At 37.3% G+C, this 25968-nt stretch overlaps 2 protein-coding genes across 2 annotated transcripts in view; both read right to left on the bottom strand.

Annotated features, from left to right (window-relative positions):
• Positions 1-25968, bottom strand: part of PDK3 (pyruvate dehydrogenase kinase 3) — a 674093-nt gene that overhangs the window by 414320 nt on the left and 233805 nt on the right. The gene's annotated exons all lie outside the window — the stretch shown is intronic.
• POLA1 (DNA polymerase alpha 1, catalytic subunit) overlaps positions 1-25968 on the bottom strand; it is a 251317-nt gene that overhangs the window by 94273 nt on the left and 131076 nt on the right. Inside the window, exon 36 of the mRNA XM_063304690.1 lies at positions 468-584. Within this exon, the coding sequence (XP_063160760.1) occupies positions 468-584 (117 nt within the window). The remainder of the gene's footprint in view (positions 1-467; positions 585-25968) is intronic.

Here is a 25968-nt window from a genome sequence, read left to right as displayed (position 1 = left end):
TTTCAGCCGTTAGCTTTAATATCAAAAGAATATTACCGTGTAATAATCTTGAACGGATTCTACACAACGATGCAAATATTTAAAAAATGATTTGTTCAAACTGGAGGCTTGAAAAGAGTGGATACACTTAGCACAGAAAAAAATCTCCTGTAGGTAGCATACTAAAGTAGTTGATTCCAAGTGGCATTACAAAACACTGAAAAGCAAACTGTATGATTTAAGCTGAAGCACCGCTTAGAATGTAATACTCTCCAATTGTATTGGGAAACTACATGGGAGCACACAGTTACTTTTCATTTTCTTGGTATATCCTAAAGGGACATTTTCTTCTTCTGTCTCTCTTTCTGCCCCACAGTTTCACTTAATAGGAAAGGAATTATTTTTTCTATGAATGATTGAGCACAGCTATCATCCATAGCTCTTCAAAACTACAAAGGCATAGTTCGCTAGTTGGACTTTATTCTTACCTCTTGTTTAACAATAGCTTTCTTACAGACTGGACACAGAGGTCCATTCCGGGAAAAACGGAGAGGAAGTCGACGGGTACGAAACTGGCATGCCTGTTCTTCACACCTCAGCCAACCCTAAACAGGGAAATGGTAAAAATACTTAGAAATATATTTTTCAAACTATTAAAATGACAGTTTTACTGCAATATGCTTTATTCCTAGTTTCAGAGTTAGTACTATGTATCATTGAAGCAAAACACTGTTACAAGAAGGCAAGTTATAAATAATAGCATTTATTCATTTTATACACATATGCCTGTATGCATATAATATGCACGATGTAAAAATGTATTACATAGTGTTTCAGTGACTTTATGAATCAAGTCCATTTCTCTTGCCTGCAATTACTCTAGAACTTTCAATATAACTTTTTGTCCATGCTTCTTGACATGTGGTATGCACCAGAATACTATACTATTCTGATTCAAGGTTTAATGATCCCTTAGAAATTATTGAACTTATTGTGAAATGAGCTCTTGTGGAGTCTACTTGATCAGATGGCACAAGGTAACACTATATCTTGAATGATGATATATTTGGTAGATCCAGTCTTTCTGCAAATGAGAAGATTTCTACTAACGTATGGCTTTTAAACCAATGTAGGGACTTCTCTGGCATACATGGATTTGCAGTTTCCAATGCCACTAGTCATGTTGTTCCCATCCAACAGAGCACAATCTTTCAGGGAAAAAGGGGCTCGAGGAGGTAGAGAAAAATCAGGTAACATTGCTTCTCACCCTTCCAACAGGTGGAACGAAGACTGGGTATGCATCAGTATGAGGGAATGAACTGTGCAGGCATATGCATCAGTGAGTGCACAGGAAAAAAAGTATCCAAGTAAGACAGTAAATATGTTATGTTCTATTTTAGCACCACAAAATACAGGGTTCCAGTAAGTCTGAATTGGATACAATTTCTGTGCATTGCCAAACCCAAATAGGTCTAACATAAAGCCTATATGTATCACAATTATGGTTAGAGACACATAAAGATGAAGGAGAAACTGTTTAAAAAATTAATCCTAGTAATTCATATAAGCAAATCATGCATATATTCAAAAAAAAAAAAAAGCTTAACTCCCAAAAGTGTTATATGAACAGTATTTCTTCCTGATCTCAATCATTAACACACATGAATAGCTAGTTTTTAAAGAGCTGTTGTCTGACTTAAAAAAGGAAAAACATATGAGGTTTGATCAATTAAATCGTTCAATTTGCAGATAGCTAAAAAACAGTTCTGAAGTAACAAGTACAGTCTCCTTATTTTTAGAGGATACAGACATGCAGATATAATATTTCTTCATTAAGTGAAAGAAAAAGTAGATGAACCTCTGGTAAACTATGTACTGGTACCTATTTTAAAGTCTTCCATACCACCTGTCTCAACAGGGATACTTTTACAGCAGATTAGAAATTGTTAATACAGTAATCCAACTCATAAAATACTGGAGCATTAATTTTATTAAAGCATAATTTAACACAAGTAAGAATTTGCTAGCAGTATTTGTATACTACATAATCTTAATTTATGAAATATTGAGAGATTTGGAACTCAGGAAATATGTCCCACCTAGGCAATGTTTATAACAAGCTAACAATTCCATGTGCTTTCAAATGTCTGAAAAGAAAATGTGAAATACATTATCAGGACCTTCTATAATTTGGTAGTAGGAATCCCAATTTTTACAAATGTCTTTAAACATCTTAGAATGCTAAATCCACTAACACTAATATAAGCTAGCAAAAGCTTCTCATTTTCACATTATATTACAGTATCATGGTTACTCTTGTTGCTCTTATGTAGTTTTATATCTTTTTCCCAAGGAACTCAAGGGAACATGCATAATACTCTCACTTCCTTCCCAAGGCTGAAGGATAGTGACTTTCCCAGGAAAATTCAGTGAACTTCTATCACTGAAGATGGATGTGAATTGGGTCTTCCTGATCCTAGTCCAGCATCCTTACTGTTACACCAGTTCACCTTGATCTGGTAACCCCTTGATATACTTGTTGAAAGGAAAACCCAAATAGTCTCACAAAGCTCAAATAAATAAGAAATGTTATTTTAAAGTATAGAAAAACATATTTTAACTTCATTTAGTCACATTTCATTTACAGTTCAGTGCCATGTAGCATAGAACAAAATAAAATGTCCAGAATACATATTCACATATCCCTAGATATTGGTATATCAAGCTTGAGCATGCTGGTACTGCGGAAGGAAGTAGCACAGTGGAAAATAAACTGGTATATAAATTTAAGAAAAGGCACAATGAATCTGCTTTTTGCACTTCTTACTAGATTTACCTGCTAAATGGGGTGTTTATTACTTAAGGTACAGAAAAAAACAGAAATGTATTTATTTATTTCTATACTGCCTTTTAATTTATAATTTCCAGAAATCACAAAAGAATAGCATTAAACACAAACCTTCAAACAATCATAAAAAGTGAAGGGGGAGGAGGGGCTGAAAATACAAAAAGATCTTTGCCCAGGAATAAGTGAAACATCAAGCAAAGACTTCTCCCATCAGAGCCACCAAATTCAGACTAAATGGTCTGAAGAATATCACAGTATACAGGCAGATTGAAGAGAGAGAAAACATCAGAGTCCCATGCTATGTAGGGCATTTAAAGCTAAGCAGTTTTAATTATGCCAGAAATGAAGCAGAAACCAATGGTGCTCTAACCACGATGAGAAATGTTCCCAGTGAATGATCCCAGCTAGTAACTTATTAAGTGCAACTTCCAGGTAGTTTTCAATAATAGATCTGTTTATAGCATACTGTAGTAATCTGCTCTGGAGAGAACCAAAATGTGGATATCTGAAACCAAGCTTTTTCTGCTAGTCTTAAACAAGCATTAATTGGTGGTAAGTCAGTTTCTAAGCAGTACAGCTTTCAGCTATAAATCTGATTTTTTTAGAAGAAGTACAACTCCCTTTAGAAGTGTTTTGGCTTCATCCCATTACTATCTAACTTAGGGATGGGCAGTGGGTGTCCCTCCAGATGTGAAAGAATTCCAATTTTTATTAGTTTAAGACAGCAAGTTTAGTGATAACAGATGTCAATAGGTCGCATTACAACATCTGAGAATCCACAAATTACTCATCATTGGACTCAATACAGAACCACTGGAGTCAGCAGCAAGTCTATCAGAGGACTGAATGTAGACAGATGAAATAATTACTGTATTAATTGTTAATACAGTATTCACATATGTAAATTAAATGCTTTTCCTCTAAGCAGAAGTGTTGTTGACTATTAGTGCTTGGTTTTTCCCAGTGAGAATGAATATTTACCCCTTTGGCTATACCTGCAGCAGATGAAGAGAACAAATTTCATTATTTTATTTATTTGAAATATTTATAGTCCACCACAAGAGCTTTCTGGCAGGTTACAATCTATAAAATAATTTAGTAAATCCAAGTAAACTATCCAGTTTAAAACACATCATAATAATCATAGTAACACTGACAAAAAGGCACTTGAGGAAGAAAAGGCACTGTCTGGCTATGAATATTAAATCAGAATGCAAGAGTGAAAAGCCAGATTGTCACCTAGCATTGAAAGGCAGATGTAACTCCAGCTTGCCTTCCAGGAGACTGGCATCTCAAATTTGGGGTGCCACAATAAAGAAGGATCTCTCTCACATGCCCCTATAAAGCACCTCTCCCAGCTGTGAAATGGTAGGGAGGCATCTTCCTCCTCCTCTGCAAATCAACTCTAACCCAGTTCTGGAATATTCTAAAAATGCACTGCACAGCCATTACTATTTGCAAAAACAAACAACCCCCCTCCCCAAAGAACAACATACGCCAATGTCATGTTGAGCTAGCCAGTTTTATATGATTCTATGAATACATAAAAATAACTTAGACACATTCTGTAGTCCCCTTTAAAACCTTTAGAAGAGAATAGAATTACATAGCATACATATACCAATTTCATATGCTATATTTATTAATTTTTTGGAAGCTTTCTTTTAAAAAAGAGATTCAGCCAAATGGGAAGAATCAATATGCACCCTGAATATTTACTTAAATTTCATTTCTTTTATCACATAGTTTGATGAGAGGCAGGAAAAAACACAGAGGCATAGGCTGGGCAAGTTCAACTGCAAAAGCTATTGTTTTCTTGATGTATAGATTATCGAATTCTATTTTCTTTGTGGGAACTATTTTGCTATTTGGGATGTCAAGGGAGACAGAGACCAGACTAGATGTGAAGGTAACTGTGCAAATGTCCTCAACTAGTGGCAATCTCCAATTCATATATGTGTTCTGTGCCTTTCTATTTGCTATCTTTGAACAGCCTTTCCTCACCATTTTTCCAAACTTCTTCTGAATGACTTTACTTCTCTATTGCTGAATCCTTTTACTTGTAATAATTAAATTCCTAGCAACTTTCTGCTATCCTATTATTAAAAATTACCAGATTTCTGAAGTTAATTGGTGACAGCACAGTGTTCTGTAGTAAAGACAGGCAATCTATTATTTCCACATATTAACCCATAATGCCTGACCATTGGTTATTCTAGCTGGAGCTGATGAGCATTATATGCCAAAATATTAGGGGGGGGGGGAACAAGTTGCCTATTTCTGTTATTTATAGTAGTAACTACACTGCTAGTTCTATGTAAAAGCAAAATATGAATACTAGATGAAACTGTATTTCTCATGTGCAAAGTCAGTAACTTATTTTTGTTTCTGAACATATTCTGGGTTACTGATAATTATTTAACTACATAAATTCATTCATACATTTCATCTTAGACACTCTAAAAAGATACACACACTTTCATAGTTTTGAAGCAGGTCACTGTCTCCAGTCTGCTAAAGAGGGCTTTAAATATATTTAAAGGCTTCTCTGATGGGTGGAGAATTGAGGTTCTATATTAGAGAAGTCAAGAGAGATTTCACTTCAAATCCTTGGAATGGACTTCACAGTCCCCAGACATGATTGTTCAGAATATGTGGGAAGATCTCAAACATGCAGGGCAACTAAGAAGATATAAGAATATTTGTGAGCTAAAAAGAGAACTGCAAGGAAGAGTAGGAAAAATTCCAAAAGCAAGAATAGAAATACCCTTACTTGTGTATTAAAAAAAGTACATGAAGGCAGTTATGGAAGCTGTTATTTCTCCCAAAGGGACATTATAAAGTACTGACTATATGTCTACTTTTCAGCACTTGCCATATTTAGTTTTCTTAACTGGAATCTTTAAACAAGTGCACATACACTCAAATTTGCAGAAAGATGTTATATATAACTTTGTTTCATGCAGAATTCACTGAGGCATACAACTGAACCAGGGACACCTAAACTTTTGCGTGCAACTATACTGCAGCCTGCTTCAAGGCATCTGGTACCTTCTCCCTGTGCATAATTAATTTTCTATAACTTTGGATTTATTCAACTAATCTCTTTCAGCTTGATCAAATTAATAATGATAAGCAGATAGAGGTTTGGTAGGTGCTAGATGTACAGACTCTCCAGTCCACATCCTCATGCCTCAAAAGCATATATTTATCTCCCAAAACTGGATCAGACCAGAAATTAACATTTTGATTCAGAGAAGCCCTAAAATTTGACATAGCATGTATCTAACATCCCATTTATTGGGCAAGGTCAAATATAGACAATTCTTTTGCTGCTTACCAATTCATGGCATTGAAATTTGGCTGAAAACTGATAATTTGTGGCAGTGCAGTAATTCATAATTTGTAAAACCCAGAGATAAATAACCCCCTTAGGCTTTAACAAACTATTTTACTAACTTCCCACTTTAAAAATGTGAAAGGGGAATGAAAATTCCATCCCTCTCTTTTGTTGATGTCATTGTGCTACTGCCACAACCCTTGTAGCCCTTAGAAGCTGCAAGAAATGTTTTAAAAATCTGTCCATTCAGTTTCATTATACAGCCATTTTTACTGTCTATATTGTAATCTGGCTCATTGTCTATAGATTTCCTGAAAACAATAGGGTTATCTAGATTCTAGAGCAGTAGAAAGGGTACTGAAGAACAATCTTGTTAACAGTCAATTTCCATACTTCACAGCAAGACTAGGACTCTGTCATCTGGTAAATCCTCCAGCAGATTTAATTAAAGCTCTTTAACAATTTTCCTTATCTTTACATTGTGTATAAAGACATAGTATAAATTAAAGTGTTACATTAACAATTTCTTTGTAATTAATAAATTACACAGAGAAATATCATTTTGCACACAACTTATACCCTCATGACATACGTATTACACCATGATAAAAGAGGGAACCTAGGTTACCCAGAGCTAAAGCAAATACCCAACTATATTTTGTTTCAGATACCAAGTGCTCCTTCAATTCATGTAGAAAATAATGTTATTTGTCTTGACTTCCTAACAATTATAATTAATATTAACGTAGTATTTTTCTTTGTCACTTCTGTATACTGTTCTTAATTGTGTTTATTTATATGTATTATCTGTTAGTATCTTTTTATAATGATAACAATAACTAGTGTTATTATCCATGAAAATTGCGATCTAGATAAGATCAGTGCTATTTTTGGAAAAAAAAAGTATGAGAAATATGTTGTTCTTTATTCCTCTTGTTTTGATTTTATAATTAAGCTTCTGGTCTTCATTTGCTTTAAATACAACTTTATCAAATTCAATATATGCCTGTTTCAAATGAATATACTGGTGTACATTATTGTTAACCCCTGTTTAATTAAGATCCATTATCTTGAAAATTAGAAAAGGTAATCCTTTATTTCCTTGACTGTAACTGCATGACCAAAGAATTTTACAATTCATTATGGATCAAATACACTTTGCCCTGGATTTGTGTTGAACATGCAAATGGAGTTTAAGTAAAATATACTTTAGTTCTAGAAAGAAAGGAAGGAAGGAAGGAAGGAAGGAAGGAAGGAAGGAAGGAAGGAAGGAAGGGAAGGGAAGGGAAGGGAAGGGAAGGGAAGGGAAGGGAAGGGAAGCGAAGGGAAGGAAAGGAAAGGAAAGGAAAGGAAAGGAAAGGAAAGGAAAGGAAAGGAAAGGAAAGGAAAAGCAAGACCAAAGGACAAAGCAATAAGCCTATAGGTCAGAAAAGATCTGGGCATTATACTGTGCTCAGAGTTATGTAACCTAACTAGAATTTGTAGAGGAAAAAAGAATTCCATTTTGAGCCCATTATTCCAAATAAGCATCTGTAATAATATTGCCTTTAAATGATTCTCAATGATATTGGGCATAATTTGGTGCACAAAGATAGTAGTATGTAATAATAATAATAATAATAATAATAAATTTATATGCCACCTGACTCTCAGATATATGAAAAGATGCCAGATGGGTGGCAAAGTATTCAGGCGGTATTTGGGTAGATGCATTGCAACAAATATCGTCCCTAACCAAGTTTGCTAGAGGCACTGACTTGGAAAGGTTCTCTTATTCCAGAGAAGAATGGCTAGGGAATAATCAATGTTCTTTCCTGTACACAGCTATTTAACAATACAGCACTCATATGCTCATCTGTTCTTTCATCATGTTGAGCCATTTACTTTAGCTTAATAAGCCACACTGCAGTAGTTATATATATATAACTACTATATATATAGTTATATATGTAACTACAGTGTATGTATATAGATTATTATATTATATTATATTATATTATATTATATTATATTATATTATATTATATTATATTATATATAGAGAGAGAGTTATATATTGAACAGATACTTATGGCCCTCTGGAAAATGAAATTGCTCTTCCCAACCCTGAATGATAAGCCAGACATGAAGGCACTCATAACATTATTATCATTCACAGAAATTATCTATGGAAAGCCCACAAATGGAACATGAATGCATGTTATAATATTCTGATATTAGAAGTGGTATCCATAGCGTTATAATCAGTTGCTATGAATAGCATTGCACTCTATCTGGGTTTATACATTGCATTATTGTAAGATGGTTTATTCTTCAGCAAAGGATCGTTACCTTGTCGTGGTGCTGGAGCTTGAGCACCTCAATGATGCCATGAGCTAAACCGTGAAGGGCCACCCAAGACGGGAAGGTCATGACAGAGAGGTCAGACTAAATGCGATCCCTGGGGAAGGTAATGGCAACCCACCTCAGTATTCTTGCCGTGAAAACTAAATGGATCAGTACAACCAGAGATATGTCGGTATACCATCGGAAGATGAGACCCCCAGGTCGGAAGATGGTCAAAATGCTACTGGGGAGGAACAGAGGATGAGCTCAACTAGCCCCAGACGTGATGACGCAGCTAGCTCAAAGCCGAAAGGACGGCTAGCGGCCGACGGTGCTGGTGGTGAACGGCGAATCCGATGTTCTAAGGATCAACACACCATCGGAACCTGGAATGTAAGATCTATGAGCCAGGGCAAATTGGATGTGGTTATTGGTGAGATGTCAAGATTAAAGATAGACATTCTGGGCGTCAGTGAACTGAAATGGACTGGAATGGGCCACTTCACATCAAATGACCACCAGATCTACTACTGCGGACAAGAGGACCACAGAAGAAATGGAGTAGCCTTCATAATTAATAGTAAAGTGGCTAAAGCAGTGCTTGGATACAACCCAAAAAATGATAGAATGATCTCAATTCGAATTCAGGGCAAGCCATCTAACATCACAGTGATCCAAATATACGCCCCAACCACAAATGCTGAAGAAGCTGAAGTAGAGCAGTTCTATGAGGATCTGCAGCACCTACTGGACAACACGCCTAAAAGAGATGTTATTTTCATCACAGGAGACTGGAATGCTAAGGTGGGCAGTCAAATGACACCTCGAATTACAGGTAAGTATGGCCTGGGAGAACAAAACGAAGCAGGACACAGGCTGATAGAATTTTGCCAAGACAATTCACTCTGCATAACAAACACTCTCTTCCAACAACCTAAGAGACGGCTTTATACATGGACTTCACCAGATGGACAACACCGAAATCAGATTGATTACATCCTTTGCAGCCAAAGGTGGCGGACATCTGTACAGTCGGTAAAAACAAGGCCTGGAGCTGACTGTAGTTCAGATCACGAACTTCTTCTTGCACAATTTAGGATCAGACTAAAGAGATTAGGGAAGACCCACAGATCAGCTAGATATGAGCTCACTAATATTCCTAAGGAATATGCAGTGGAGGTGAAGAATAGATTTAAGGGACTGGACTTAGTAGATAGGGTCCCGGAAGAACTCTGGACAGAAGTTGGCAGCATTGTTCAGGAGGCGGCAACAAAATACATCCCAAAGAAAGAGAAAACCAAGAAGGCAAAATGGCTGTCTGCTGAGACACTAGAAGTAGCCCAAGAAAGAAGGAAAGCAAAAGGCAACAGTGATAGGGGGAGATATGCCCAATTAAATGCAAAATTCCAGAGGTTAGCCAGAAGAGATAAGGAATTATTTTTAAACAAGCAATGTGCGGAAGTGGAAGAAGACAATAGAATAGGAAGGACAAGAGACCTCTTCCAGAAAATTAGAAACATTGGAGGTAAATTCCAGGCCAAAATGGGCATGATCAAAAACAAAGATGGCAAGGACCTAACAGAAGAAGAAGAGATCAAGAAAAGGTGGCAAGAATATACAGAAAACCTGTATAGGAAGGATAACAATATCGGGGATAGCTTTGACAGTGTGGTCGGTGAGCTAGAGCCAGACATCCTGAAGAGTGAGGTTGAGTGGGCCTTAAGAAGCATTGCTAATAACAAGGCAACAGGAGACGACGGCATCCCAGCTGAACTGTTCAAAATCTTGCAAGATGATGCTGTCAAGGTAATGCATGCTATATGCCAGCAAATTTGGAAAACACAAGAATGGCCATCAGACTGGAAAAAATCAACTTATATCCCCATACCAAAAAAGGGAAACACTAAAGAATGTTCAAACTATCGAACAGTGGCACTCATTTCACATGCCAGTAAGGTAATGCTCAAGATCCTGCAAGGTAGACTTCAGCAGTTCATGGAGCGAGAATTGCCAGACGTACAAGCTGGGTTTAGAAAAGGCAGAGGAACTAGAGACCAAATTGCCAATATCCGCTGGATAATGGAAAAAGCCAGGGAGTTTCAGAAAAACATCTATTTCTGTTTTATTGACTATTCTAAAGCCTTTGACTGTGTGGACCATAACAAATTGTGGCAAGTTCTTAGTGGTATGGGGATACCAAGTCATCTTGTCTGCCTCCTGAAGAATCTGTATAACGACCAAGTAGCAACAGTAAGAACAGACCACGGAACAACAGACTGGTTTAAAATTGGGAAAGGAGTACGGCAGGGCTGTATACTCTCACCCTACCTATTCAACTTGTATGCAGAACACATCATGCGACAAGCTGGCCTTGAGGAATCCAAGGCTGGAGTTAAAATCTCTGGAAGAAACATTAACAATCTCAGATATGCAGATGATACCACTTTGATGGCTGAAAGTGAAGAGGAACTGAGGAGCCTTATGATGAAGGTGAAAGAAGAAAGTGCAAAAGCTGGTTTGCAGCTAAACCTCAAAAAAACCAAGATTATGGCAACCAGCTTGATTGATAACTGGCAAATAGAGGGAGAAAATGTAGAAGCAGTGAAAGACTTTGTATTCCTAGGTGCAAAGATTACTGCAGATGCTGACTGCAGTCAGGAAATCAGAAGACGCTTAATCCTTGGAAGAAGAGCAATGACCAATCTTGATAAAATAGTTAAGAGCAGAGACATCACACTGACAACAAAGGCCCACATAGTTAAAGCAATGGTGTTCCCTGTAGTAACATATGGCTGCGAGAGCTGGACCATAAGGAAGGCTGAGCGAAGGAAGATCGATGCTTTTGAACTGTGGTGTTGGAGGAAAATTCTGAGAGTGCCTTGGACTGCAAGAAGATCCAACCAGTCCATCCTCCAGGAAATAAAGCCAGACTGCTCACTTGAGGGAATGATATTAAAGGCAAAACTGAAATACTTTGGCCACATAATGAGAAGACAGGACACCCTGGAGAAGATGCTGATGCTAGGGAGAGTGGAAGGCAAAAGGAAGAGGGGCCGACCAAGGGCAAGATGGATGGATGATATTCTAGAGGTGACGGACTCGTCCCTGGGGGAGCTGGGGGTGTTGACGACCGACAGGAAGCTCTGGCGTGGGCTGGTCCATGAAGTCACGAAGAGTCGGAAGCGACTAAACGAATAAACAACAAAAAGATGGTTTATTACTGGCTTTTGAAAATCAGCTAATTTGTAAACCATGGATTGTGGCTTTGCAAGTTGTCAAAACAGTGTCAAATATGATTAACACTATGGTTACTGAATACATGATGTGTTATTGTTATTTGTGAACTCAGACACAGTGAATCCAATCCCAAGTTGGTGTCCATCACTAAATCTGAGTAGTAAATATTACTGCTTGACCATGAGGAGTATGAATAAGCATTCTCCTGAATCTCCCACCATTCAGCTTCACTAGATATTCTGGTTTCTGTTATTATAAAATAAGAAGAAACATAAATCTTCCACAGCATGCTTATTTTTATAAACCAAACCTGCACAAAATATTTCTAGCATGTCACACCATAGATTTGTTGACAGATATCGGATAAGAGTGTTATTTTTGGTTCTAACTGTACCCAATATGGAATCAGCAATTTTTATAACAGCCAGACACTAATGTTTTCATTGAACTCTCTGGCACGTCCCAAATTTTTAATTCCTGTTAGCTCAGATTACAACAGCATGCATGTGAAGGGATTTTTTTTATTCATATGTATATTAGTTTACATTTGCACATACTGAACTGAATTTGCCATTTTGCCTCTTTGTTTTTAAGCACCCTAAAAAATTGAATATATACTCATTTTGTTGGTCTCCCTAGTTCCAGATCAATTGTAACATGTTTAAAAACACGTTACACAATATCCTTCCACTGTTGCAATTGTGCATTTGTGTGTTTTTCATTTTAACCAGTTACCAATCGATAAGAGAACATCTCCTTTCATCCAATGACTGCTCCGTTTGTTCAAGAGTTTTTTATAAGGAACTTTGTTAAAATGCTTTTGAAAGGCCAAATAAAGTGTATGTTCAAATTACTTTATCCATGTGCTTCCTCATATTCTCAAAGCCGTAATAGGTTAATGAGATTTGTCCTTCTATATTCTAACACTTTTATCTAAAATTACAATCTAAGAATGTAACAGGAATATACAGTACCATAATATCCTAGATCATTTTCTAAATTGGATTTTCACTGGTGACTTAACAAAATATCTCAAGTCAGAGGATCATCTTAGAGAAATGTTGCATGTTGTTGTTACATGGTAAACAATTCTATGTTTTGATATAAAAACTTTCTGTATATCACGTGGACAATTTCATTATGTTGTAGACTTATGAACTAATTTGAAGTAGAATTTTACCATTCCTATTTGCTTCCATCCCTCAAACACCTTTTTGATCAGACACAGGAATCTACAGAGTAAACTAACACAATCTTCTTATTAACCTTTTGTTCATCTAACATATTTATCTGCACCAGAAGTTTCCTTCACCTGATATGTTTAAACTTCTTTTTATTGTTGCTCTTCTTATCAACATGCCCTCAACTATTTTTATCTTCGTAGTTTCAGTATTTTTCCCCTTTTTGTTTTCATGATTTGGATCAAACTTTCACTTTCTGAATAAAAAATATATAAATTCTGGAAAATTTGAAGCAAGAATGAACATTTCAGGAAATTCAAATGTGTGCCATATTATTAGCACCTTTCAGAGATATATAATTACCTCATTATATTATTACTGTTCTGGAATAATGTCTTCTATTTAATAAACTAATACACTAATTTAGAACACTACTTAAAAAAAAAGAGTACAAAATTGATGGGAAAAATGATCAGAATTTTGCCACATGAAATGTATCTCTTATTTTCTGAAATGTTGTCACTATTTCTATTCTTTATTCTTATAATTTTTTTTCATTTTTATGAACTTCTGAAAATTGACATTTTGGGACAAGCTTCCCTTCCCTTTCTTTTCATATGTTAATGCATTTTTAATATGATGTGAATATATCTAACACTGATGAATTTCTTCTGTAACTGTTTAATGTATCATTTAACAGCCAAAGAAAAGATAGTTCATAATCCATTTCCCCCCCAGTATTTTAGGAAAGAGGGTCTTGGGAAAAATAATCTAAATGTGAAGGTCCAGAAAGAACCTTTCTTGTAAATTATAAAGTCTGCTTATTCCCACAGTGATGTTCTCATAGCGTTTCTTTGGTACATACTACAGCTGAGCTTCTACTAAATTGTTTTAACTAATTTCCAGTTGTCTTCAAGACATCCAAATGTATAGACTTTCCATACAATTTATTTTTATTCATCCTTCATCCTTCTTTTTAAGTCAAATGTGACGGTGTTAGACTTGTTAGCAACTTCCCATTACATAACTTAAATTCAGTAGTACTGTGATCAATGTTTCCAGTTTGTAAATGTTGCTCATTTCTCATGCTAGATCTTTATCACCATTTTAAATGAAGTTCATGATGATCCCCTTTAGGACACTACCATGATCAGCTGCTCTAGAGTATAACTTTTTAGGGTAACTAGAAACATTTGCTGAATATTTCCTGAAACTGCAATATGTGTTTATCCATTCTATCTGGGGATATTTGAAACAACCCATTACTATAGCACTTTTTTCTTTCAGATGCCTCATGTGATCTCATTCGCCATTCAAGTCCCCTTCCCACAACATTTTAGATATGGGCATTATAGTACTAAATTATTTTGGGGTTCTGGAATTTTCCACCATAGTGATTCTATAGAATCTATCCCTTTTGAAATTTCTAGCCTGATATGCCCTCGTTGCCATACAAGCAGCAGCATTCTATAGGATAGACTTATTGCAGATCAGTGTTTCCTAACCGAGACAACTTTCCACAAGTGTGGATTTCAACTCCCAGAATTCTCAGCAATGGCCATGGGAATTCTGGGAATGGAAGTTGCAGTGTTGGAAGTTGTCCAGGAAGGGAAACATTGCTGTATTGTTTATATCCACATAAACAGCAGCATATACTGGGTAGGGGGTATAAAAACCTGCAAGATGGCAGGCCCTGCCCATTTTGCATGTGTGGTGACATTGTACAATGTGTGGTGACATTGTACAAAATTTACAAAAGGGACAGGGTTTTGAATGCAAAAACATCCCCAGTATCTTGCAGGTTTTGACACCAACCTTCCCTTCAGATGCCAGTGAACATAAACTCATATACAATAAGTTTTCTCTATCCCACTAAGTTTATACTATGCCCAATATATCTATGCTCTCCTTTGAAACCAAACATCCCCAGTTCATATTGACTTCTAACGTTAACTTATCTGACTGACTCTCTTCAAATGTCTCACAATGCATTTTCCCATGTGGCACTTCAACATGTTTAAATGCCTATTCTGTTTTACTGTATGTTTATGGCTTAGTCTACCTGTCCCAACTGAGCAATCTACAACACTTGTATCTTTATTTTCCAGTGATTATTCTACTGAACTGGATATTCTTCAGTTCTTATTTACTTTCTCCCAGTTTCAGTTCAGAACTGTTTGTTGATAAGTTCTAGAAGCTGGTTTCTAGGAAATGTAAAATTTTATGTATATACTTTTCATTCATGTACTAGAATGCTTCTTTAACTGTCTAGCTAGATCTGTAACAGGCAACATTTGGTCCTGGTTTTTAATACTTACCTAGCAATATAAATACTGCTAAATATTCAGCCTGAACTTCCTTTTTTTAAATTTCAGCTGCCAGTCTTTGTCCTGCTCTCAATTTCATCACAGAACAGGTTGATGTCTTCCTGCATGTATCAGCCTGTTATGTATGTATGGATCATTATCCTATCACCCCTCAGTCTTCTGTTCTGCAAGCTAAATTTGTTATCTCGATAACTCTCCTCTGAAATCTACTCCAGGTTTTCCATATCTCTTTAAAGTGTGGTGCCCAGAACTAGACACAGTGCAGACTAACAAATGCAGAGTACAATAGAAATTTTACCTCTTGTGATCTGGACAAAGACCTCTGTTAAATCAGCCAGGACTAGATTATTTACACCTTTCCAACCCAATGGAATATTGAAAAGAAGTTAGGTAAAGTTGCCCAGGACTCTGCCTGCTTGGCTGTTCATCAGGTCAATAACTGTCCAAAAATGGAAACAACAGGACCAAATTTGGTGTGGGGCAAGAAACTTTGAAAATGAGCTAGAACAGGCTGGGGGATGCAAAAAAAATAATTTCTGAAAATTACCCTATGCATCCTATTCCCCTATGCTGTAATATCAACTTCATAGTGTTAGGGGGTGGTCCCTACTAGTTTGAAGGAGGCACTGATGTGTCCCTTCCTTAGAAGCCTTTGCTGGACCCAACTATATTGGACAATTTTCCTTCCATCTCCTTTTTAGTGAAGGTTGTTGAAAAGATGGTGGGGCTATGATTACACAGGATCCTGCAGGAAACTGATTTTCTGGACTGTTTCAGACAGGTTTCAGGCCTGGACATAGTACAGAGAACAGCATTGGTTGCACTTGCTGATGACCTCTGGTACAGCCAGGATGGGGGTAGTGAAACTGCCCTGATTCTTCTTAATCTTGCAGCAGCTTTTCATACCATCAATCCTACTATCCTTCTGGCCCACCTGCAGGGATTGGAAGTGGGACGCACAGTGTTGTATAGTTCTCCTTTCTCTATGGTTGGGTCCAGTCAATGTGGAGAGGAGGGAAGTGATCTAGCCCAAAACTCCCACAGTGTGGGGTACCTCAAGGCTCTAACTCTTGCCTCTTCTGTTTAACATCTACATGAGGCCACTGGGACAGATCATCCATCATTTGGGAGTCAGGATTCATCCATATGCAGATGATACCAAATAATACATCTAAATCCCAGATCAACCTAGGAGTACTCTCAAAATCTTGTCCAAGTGTCAGGAGGATGTGGGGAAAAGGATTGGAAGTTACACGCTTAAACTCAACCCTGACGAGTAGTTGTGGTTTTTGGACCCTCTGGGGCCAGAAGATTTCATCTTTAGTCCTGAATGGGACTATCTTTTCCTTTCAGAACTGGTACACAATTTGGGGAGCTTCTTGGGCTCATAATTCCTGCTATGATCCTCTGCAAAAATCCATCTTATGTGCCAATTGTACCCTTACCTGGAGCAGAGGGCCCTTCAGACAGTCTCACATGACAATCTCACTTCACACATGAACTACTGCAATTGCGCTATATGGGGCTGCCATTTAAAAGCACTCAGAGGCTGCAGTTGTCCCAGCATGTAGTGGCACAGGCAATTATGAGCATATCTCATCAGGCCGATGTAACACATTTGCTTTGTGAGCTGCACTACTTACCAGTAGGTTTCCAAATGCAATGGTTATTAGCTATAAAGCCCTTCATGGCACAGGGCCTGGTTATCTAAAGGTGAATCTGTCTTCCATGGCTTATGCCCAGTTTGTATGACTGGACAGAGTTGGCATGCTCCAGGTCCTATCAATTAAGCAGTATCACCTGCTGGGGCCTAGGAAGCATGCTATCTCTGTTGTAGTACCTATCCTCTGGAACACCAACCCCCCCGAGATATGTCTGGCCCCCACTCTGGCCATATTCAAAAGAGCTCTGAAAACCTGACTCTTTCCCCAGGCCTTGGGTTAGTTTAGGCAGTACAACCTCTGTGTTTGACTGCCTTTTAAAATTATTACTTTTCTTCTGGTATCTGGGTGGCTTTTTTATTTTGTTTTTTGAATTGTGTTGTATTGTATGATTGCCTTCACCGTATGCCACCAAGAGTCATTCTAAAATTGGGTGGCCTTATAAATTTCTTAAATTAATGATTATGGGACACACAGTTGCTCAGCAGCTTGGAATATTGCTGACTCCTCTATTCTAAGCCCCCCACCTTCTCCCACTCATCACATGACCCATTTCTCTACTCCTGAAGTCCAAAACATTTGGCTCACTTTGTAGCTTCCCCCCGCTATATATCCGGAACTCTAGGATTACATGGTTGTTTTCTTTAGGTACTTTACTCTTCAGTTCATCAACCAATTCCTCTCTGTAGGTCAGAATTTGATTTCTGAAAAAAAAAAATCCTATCAAGAAAGGTCAGAAATAAGTCCTCAGTTATGAATGTGGGAGTCTGCCTGGGTAGGTGACCTGTAGCAATCTCCTCTAATTGTTTCTTTTTCTTTTTAAATTTATCTGGATGCTTCCACAGGACTTTCATATTCAGGAGCATGAATTGAATTCTTTATATACAAAGCCACACCTTCCTTTTTGTTGGGTCTATTTCTTCTCCATTCCTTTAAGTTATCAGGTAATGTTTATTTTTCTGTTTTAGTACAGGTAGTCCTTAACAACCACAATTGGGACCGGAATTTCAGTCGCTAAGCAATGCAGTCATTAAGCAAATCTGACCCAATTTTACAACTATTTTTGCGGTGGCCGTTTAAGCAAACCACTTGGTCATTAAGTGAGACATGTGGTTGTTAAGCAAATCACACAGTTCCCCCTTGATTTTGCTTCCCGGAAGCCAGCTGGAGAGGTTGAAAATGGCAATCATGTGACTGTGGAATGCTGTGATGGTTGTAAATGTGAACCGGTTGCCAAGTGCCCGAATTGCAATCATGTTACCGTGGGGGACACTGTGATGGTCTTAAGTGTGAGGACCAGTCGTAAGTTGGTTTTTAGTGCTCAATAATTCTGAACCATTGCTAAACAAATGCTCATTAAGCGAGGACTACCTGTATTTCCAGTTCCTCCTGTCTTACTTCATGCCTTGCCCATCAGCGTACAGATGTTTGAAACTGGGAATATCCTTATATACTGGTCTTCCTACTTCCAGTTTTGATTAAGCTTTCTCCCTTATCTGAAACTATTCTAGCTTCTCTGAATTCTTCTTAAAGTGTGGCACCCAGAACTAGATACAATACTGGAGGTGGGAGTCTGGCCAATAAAGAGTAAAAGAATAAAGATGATTTCCTATACTTTGGAAATTATTCTTCTGTTTATTTTTTGCAACCACATCAAACTGCTTACTCAATTGCAATCAATTATTCCAAGATCTTTCTCAGAAGTACCATTACCATTACCAATCCAAGTATTCCACATCATAAAACTGTGCATCTAATTATTGTTCCCTAAATAAAGAACTTTGCACTTGTCTCTGTTAAATTTAATTATGTTATTTTCAGCCTATTTCTCTAACCCATCAAGATCATTTGGAATTTTATTTCTGTTATGTAAGTACTAGCCATACCCCTCAATTTTGTGTCATCCATAAATTTGATAAGAATTACTTCACCTGTTTATCCAAATCATTAATACAAATATTGAAATGTAAATGGAATATGACTGAACTTTAAGGAACTCTACTCAATACCTCTCTTTAGTTTAAATAGAAACCATTGATGAATACTTTTTAAGTACAATTTTTGAGCCAGATATATATTACTTGTCATGCCATTTAGCCCACACTTAATTACCTTGCTAATTAGAATATTGTATGATACTCTGTCAAAACTTTGCTGAAATCACAATATATTTATAGAATTCCCACAATCCACTAAAGAAGTTGCCCAATAGAAAAATAAGAGAAAGTTAATCTGGCAAGACTAATTCTTCAGAAATTGAGGCATACTTCGAGTAAATACTGCATTATTTCAAGGTGCTTGCATGATCTGTTCTAGAATATTCCTTTGTATCAGTGACAGACTGATTGGTGTCTAGGTCCCAGATCTTCTTTTTTTCCCTTTTTGGAAAAAAAAATCAAATATCTACTGTATATTTTGATGACTTATTAGATGGGAACACATACAATACTCTTGTGACTATCACAAATTGTAAGGTCTATCAGCTGATCTTCATACTGCCTCCTACTGCCACTGATACTCTTCTTAAACAAAACAAAAGCACGGACAGGATATCTGCGTATGAACAAAGAACTGCTGCTTATAAAAATATCATATATCAAATGTATTCTTTATCTTGGACTTCTATATTTGTAATTCACATGGTGGTTTATTCGTTTAGTCGCTTCCGACTCTTCGTGACTTCATGGACCAGCCCACGCCAGAGCTTCCTGTCGGTTGTCAACATCCCCAGCTCCCCCAGGGACGGGTCCGTCACCTCTAGAATATCATCCATCCATCTTGCCCTTGGTCGGCCCCTCTTCCTTTTGCCCTCCACTCTCCCTAGCATCAGCATCTTCTCCAGGGTGTCCTGTCTTCTCATTATGTGGCCAAAGTATTTCAGTTTTGCCTTTAATATCATTCCCTCAAGTGAGCAGTCTGGCTTTATTTCCTGGAGGATGGACTGGTTTGATCTTCTTGCAGTCCAAGGCACTCTCATAATTTTCCTCCAACACCACAGTTCAAAAGCATCGATCTTCCTTCGCTCAGCCTTCCTTATGGTCCAGCTCTCGCAGCCATATGTTACTACAGGGAACACCATTGCTTTAACTATGCGGGCCTTTGTTGTCAGTGTGATGTCTCTGCTCTTAACTATTTTATCGAGATTTGTCATTGCTCTTCTCCCAAGGATTAAGCGTCTTCTGATTTCCTGACTGCAGTCAGCATCTGCAGTAATCTTTGCACCTAGGAATACAAAGTCTTTCACTGCTTCTACATTTTCTCCCTCTATTTGCCAGTTATCAATCAAGCTGGTTGCCATAATCTTGGTTTTTTTGAGGTTTAGCTGCAAGCCAGCTTTTGCACTTTCTTCTTTCACCTTCATCATAAGGCTCCTCAGTTCCTCTTCACTTTCAGCCATCAAAGTGGTATCATCTGCATATCTGAGATTGTTAATGTTTCTTCCAGAGATTTTAACTCCAGCCTTGGATTCCTCAAGACCAGCTTGTCGCATGATGTGTTCTGCATACAAGTTGAATAGGTAGGGTGAGAGTATACAGCCCTGCCATACTCCTTTCCCAATCTTAAACCAGTCCGTTGTTCCGTGGTCTGTTCTTACTGTTGCTACTTGGTTGTTATACAGATTCTTTAGGAGGCATACAAGATGACTTGGTATCCCCATACCACTAAGAACTTGCCACAATTTGTTATGGTCCACACAGTCAAAGGCTTTAGAATAGTCAATAAAACAGAAATAGATGTTTTTCTGAAACTCCCTGGCTTTTTCCATTATCCAGCGGATATTGGCAATTTGGTCTCTAGTTCCTCTGCCTTTTCTAAACCCAGCCTGTACATCTGGCAATTCTCGCTCCATGAACTGCTGAAGTCTACCTTGCAGGATCTTGAGCATTACCTTACTGGCATGTGAAATGAGTGCCACTGTTCGATAGTTTGAACATTCTTTAGTGTTTCCCTTTTTTGGTATGGGGATATAAGTTGATTTTTTCCAATTAAGACACTAATATGTTATTTTCATTAAGGCAAAATGAAGACCATATTAGTAACACATTATGAAGAAGACCTGTAATTGATTTAGTTGAACAAAGTTAATATTTTAGTATCACTTTTATTAATGTTGCAGATTCCGGGATATAATAATGGCTCTATTACTAACTTCTATTTCTTATTTTGAGGGTCATTTTAAATAGTCTATGTGGATGACATGAAGTTTCTATTCAATGGTTTTCGATACTGCAGGTATCATACTTACAATCCTTTTATCCTGTGCTGTAGCCTATACACATTCAGCTTGTGTGCTCTACTGCTCTAAACTCCCCGAAAATGGCTGCACTGAAATGTGGACATTTTAAGAACTATGACTACTCCATGGAAATATGCTCACAAATATGCGAAAATTATTTTCAACAGTCTCCACTTATCGGATATAACTGTAACTGGCATTAGCCACGCCTCCCTTAAATATCATTGGATATGGAAATTATGAATAATGAACATTTATTTGATCTTTCCTATGCTTTAGTTCTTAGCACATAGATAATCCCATTTACAAACTTTTCTTTGCAGCAATTCCTATATTTTTTAACAGAAAAATCTTGGATTTCTGAAAATCTAACTGAATTCGAGGGCCAGTTTGGTGTAGTAGTTAAGGCAACAGGCTTAAAACCAGAACAGTGTGAATTCTAGTCTCATCTTAGGCTTGAAGCTAGCTGGGTGACCATTGGCCAGTCATTCTCTCTCAGCCCTAGGAAGGAGGCAATGGCAAACTACTTCTGAAAAACCTTGCCAAGAAAACTGCAGGGACTTGTCCAGTTGCCAGGAGTCAAAAACTGACTCAAAGGCACAAAAACAAACAAACCAAAAAATTGGAAACTTCACAAATAAGCATCCCCCAATCCCCAAAATTATAATCTTAATGCATTCATTCGCTCCATTGTATATAATCACCTGTTTTTTAAATTAATAATCAACCGAGGAGAATATTTGTACCTCGGGGTTGAACTGTGGAGTCCTTGGTGCTCTCTGAGCCTTGTTTTCTTGCAGATGTTTCATTGCCAGACTAGGCAACATCTTCAGCGTGAAAAGAGAGTGGAGTTTGCTCTCTGTTTATATACAGTGGCTTGCAAAACCCCACTCCCTTTTCGCACTGAAGATGTTGCCTAGTCTGGCAATGAAATGTCTGCAAGAAAACTACAAGGCTCAGAGAGCACCAAGGACTCCACAAATTAATAATCACAAATTTTTCATCGCTCATGATCACAGAATTAAATAAGTAAGCTATTTAGAGCCTAAGTTGCATATTTTCTATTGAAAGTTCTAAAATAAACAGCACATTATAGGTATCACCTAGCCAGAAGGAGAAGTGAACCAGAGAGGGCCTAGTAATAGATTATATGACTTATTTAACAGAATTAAAGCAGGACATTAACAAAATATCTGTGCAAAAAAAAGTGAAATAATAAGCTTGGTAAGAAAGTAGGAAAATAAATAGTATCTTAGCTGTCTCCTTGGACAAAACAGGTAACCAAATATGGCAACTGATTTGTAATTTTCAAATCTGTGTTCTATTACATGCTATATTTGTTAGTTAGTTCCTTATTATAGTCATTGACCAGAATTCTACAAGTTAACGAAGTAAATTAACAGTTTTTGTTTCAAGTAAAATGAAATGCAAATATAAAATTGTAATGAGATCTTTGAGGCAAAGAAGGCATCCTCAGTTTTACATACAGCATAAAAAATGTCACATTCAAGAACACTGATTTGTACTGGTTTGATAGGAGTAGCTGCACATAAAATAAGCCAGGTTTGTCTGGGTACTTGAACAATAAGGTATGAAACAAGCCTGGGTGTCTTTATAAAGGTAAAGGTAAAGGTAAAGGTTTCCCTTGACGTAAAGTCCAGTCGTGTCCGACTCTAGGGGGCGGTGCTCATCTCCATTTCTAAGCCTTGGAGCCGGCGTTGTCATAGACACTTCCGGGTCATGTGGCCAGCATGACGACTCGGAACGCCGTTACCTTCCCGCCGAAGCGGTACCTATTGATCTACTCACATTTGCATGTTTTCGAACTGCTAGGTGAGCAGGAGCTGGGACAAGCAACGGGAGCTCACCCCGCCGCACGGTTTCGAACCGCCGACCTTCCGATTGGCAGCTCAGCGGTTTAACCCGCAGCGCCACCGCGTCCCTCTGGGTGTCTTTATAGAAGGCACAATATAAGAGAACATGGGTTATAGATTCAGTGTGGATGTTTTTTCATAAGGGCACAATCTTAGCTCATAAGGAACTTTTTTATACTTGCCCTTGCGAACAGCTGTTGGGAGAGCATTAAAATATGTTAATGTTAGTGCTGTATCTATTAGTTAAATTTCAGAGTAATGCTGAAGAGAATAAATAAGGAGTTAATATAAATATGTTATACAAAGCTATCAAGAAGACAGAATGCAAGCTATATTGAACATGAATATCAGAATTTTAAATGGTATTACAATTGATTTTTAAAAGCATCTCTTAAACGTACAATCATATGTAACTTCATACAAGTTATCTGAAACTTATTGATCTTCTCATGGTGAAAGAATAATAGAGTGCTCTGAATACTTATGATAGGTTAGATGCAAACACTGGTTTTCATTTAAACAGATGTACCAGCACTACAAGTTGTTGCATTCCAACCTTCGAAACTTCATTATGCAATAAATTAACAGGTATGTTCTGCTCTGTTTCACATCAAGGCCAATATCTCAGTCTTTTGCTTTAATTTGCAATCAGGGTCTAAGCATCAGAAGATGCATCTAAGGAACATAAAAGGATGGAATACAAGCCTTCATAGCCTATCACACTGTGACAAAACAAAGCTAATGATTACCAGCTATTTTATTATACTACTGTAGGACAATACCAGAGCAGTTACATTTGGCTCCATGCAAGTATCCAGAGAAAATATACTTAATATGACTATATATGGAAAATTACATTTGAGGAAAAAATCAGTGTGCATACACACACACACACATCTATTATCTATCTATCTATCTATCTATCTATCTATCTATCTATCTATCTATCTATCTATCTATCTCTATCCAACTAAAACTCTGGAACTATATTCAAAGCTATTCTGCAAAATACCCTTCTATTCATCCTACTCAAAGCAACATTCTCAGGATGTAATAGGTTACAACTAAGTACAGTACCTTCCTTCAAGAATAATTTTGCTTTGTCTGTCAGCTGTCAACAAAACACAAAGAACTCATATGGTCCAGCTATATATTGTATATGTAGGAGAATCTAACAAAATACAAAGACTGTAAAAAAGAAAAAGAAAATGTAATTTTCATGGCAGGTACAATTCCATGCTTACTAAGAATATATATGCCAAGTTTCATGAGTCTCCATGGCATTTGTCAAATAGTTTCACTGATTGTTCTAAACCCCACCCCCTAAAAATACATATAATAAATGCAAGTCAAGGGAATCTGTATCAGTAGTACTAGTAGCCAAGAAAAATGTATATAGTGATCATGAAAGTAAAAAGAGATGTCAGGGGTTGGTAGATAGGCTACATTGCTTATAGATAATGTAAAGATATTTAGTTGAATGTTTTAAAAAATGGAATTTAAATTTACCACACATTTTTATAAGGAGATAGCTTAAATAACAAGGAAAAACCTGTTGTTGAAAGTCTCAGTGGTGGCCATCTCAAAACCAGTAAAAAGAGTTTAAAAGCATTTCCAAGCAATGTTTGTTCTTTTAAGTTTAATTATTTTCTCTTTGAGAATGGTACTAATGAAACTGAATATCTTTCATGGTTTCGAAGGGCAGTTTGAATAGTCTGTAAACAAGACTGAGGGTAGACAAGTGAGCTGGCTGAGCCAAGGGGTTGCTAGGTGATGCAGAATGTAAACCCACCAACTTGAGAAGGGTTATTTTGCTTTCATTCTGCTTTCACACAGCTTCTCCCAAGTTTCAGCCATTACCTTTCAGGTGACTATGACAATATTCTATTTGCTCTTGACAAATCTTTGTTTGATAAATGCAAATTAAAACTGGAAAAGAGGAGGACTGCTTGCAAAACTGGAACAAATATAACACCAATAATATTAATTTCTTTTAAAAGGGAAAAGATATTGTCCTCATACATCTGTAAGAACAAATGTACACCATATCCTTTATTTTTTTCCCTTCTCTCCACTCCAAAAACTTGTGATTTTTTTTTCAAGTATCTGATCAGAGATTGTCCAGTAAGAGCACTTTATTAGATCATCAGTCAAAGGGTTTCAAAAGCACTGAAAGCAATGGGCTCAAACGCAGTACATCAGTTTTAACAGACCACAGACTAATAGTAAACTGTAGATACTGCTGAGAACTTTCCATGCACTAAACTCTTGAAAAAGCACCATCTCTCCAGCTTAAATGCAGCTGCCTCTTTCAATGCCGCAAATGGGTAAATTTGACAAAAAAGCCACCATTAAGACTACATGAAAGGCTCAAGACAACATCCTTTCAATGCTTTGTACTTCAGTAATCAGATGTACTTACTCACCCCCTCCCCCAAACCCGATCAAGAACTATTTCTGAATGGTAGGAAATAATTCCACTTTGTACATCTTTTAGTTAATCAAGACTTTCTATTCAGCAATTTGACCTTTTGTTCAAAACAGGATTATCAGTTTTTTCGCCAGTTACCAAGGGCGACTCGCATGGTGAACATAATTGCAATAATTTGCAAAACACCATGGCAACCCACATTACAACTAGGTAAATACTGGTCTTTTGTGCTACATTGTTATTTTCAGAGATGCTGAAGTCAAAGAACAAATGACAAATGAACACAAAATTTATATTTGCTTTGTCTCAAAAGAGAAGAAAATTGATAACAAGAATTGAGGGGAAACCAACTACAGCTGTAATTTCTAACTTGATTAATTAGGATGGTAACAGTCCTTAACAGTATATTCAACAAACAGCCCTGACTTAGTCTCTCCACCCACTTCTCTCCCTCACTACGCTACTACCACTATCCCCCACTCCAGACATTTTTTTTCTTCTGCTAGGAGAACCAACCAACCAACCCCA

The sequence above is a fragment of the Candoia aspera genome, chromosome 5 (genome assembly GCF_035149785.1).
Source record: "Candoia aspera isolate rCanAsp1 chromosome 5, rCanAsp1.hap2, whole genome shotgun sequence".
In the NCBI taxonomy this organism is placed as follows: domain Eukaryota; kingdom Metazoa; phylum Chordata; class Lepidosauria; order Squamata; family Boidae; genus Candoia; species Candoia aspera.
Note: the sequence above shows the minus strand (reverse complement) of the source record. Positions and strands in the feature narration are given on the sequence as shown.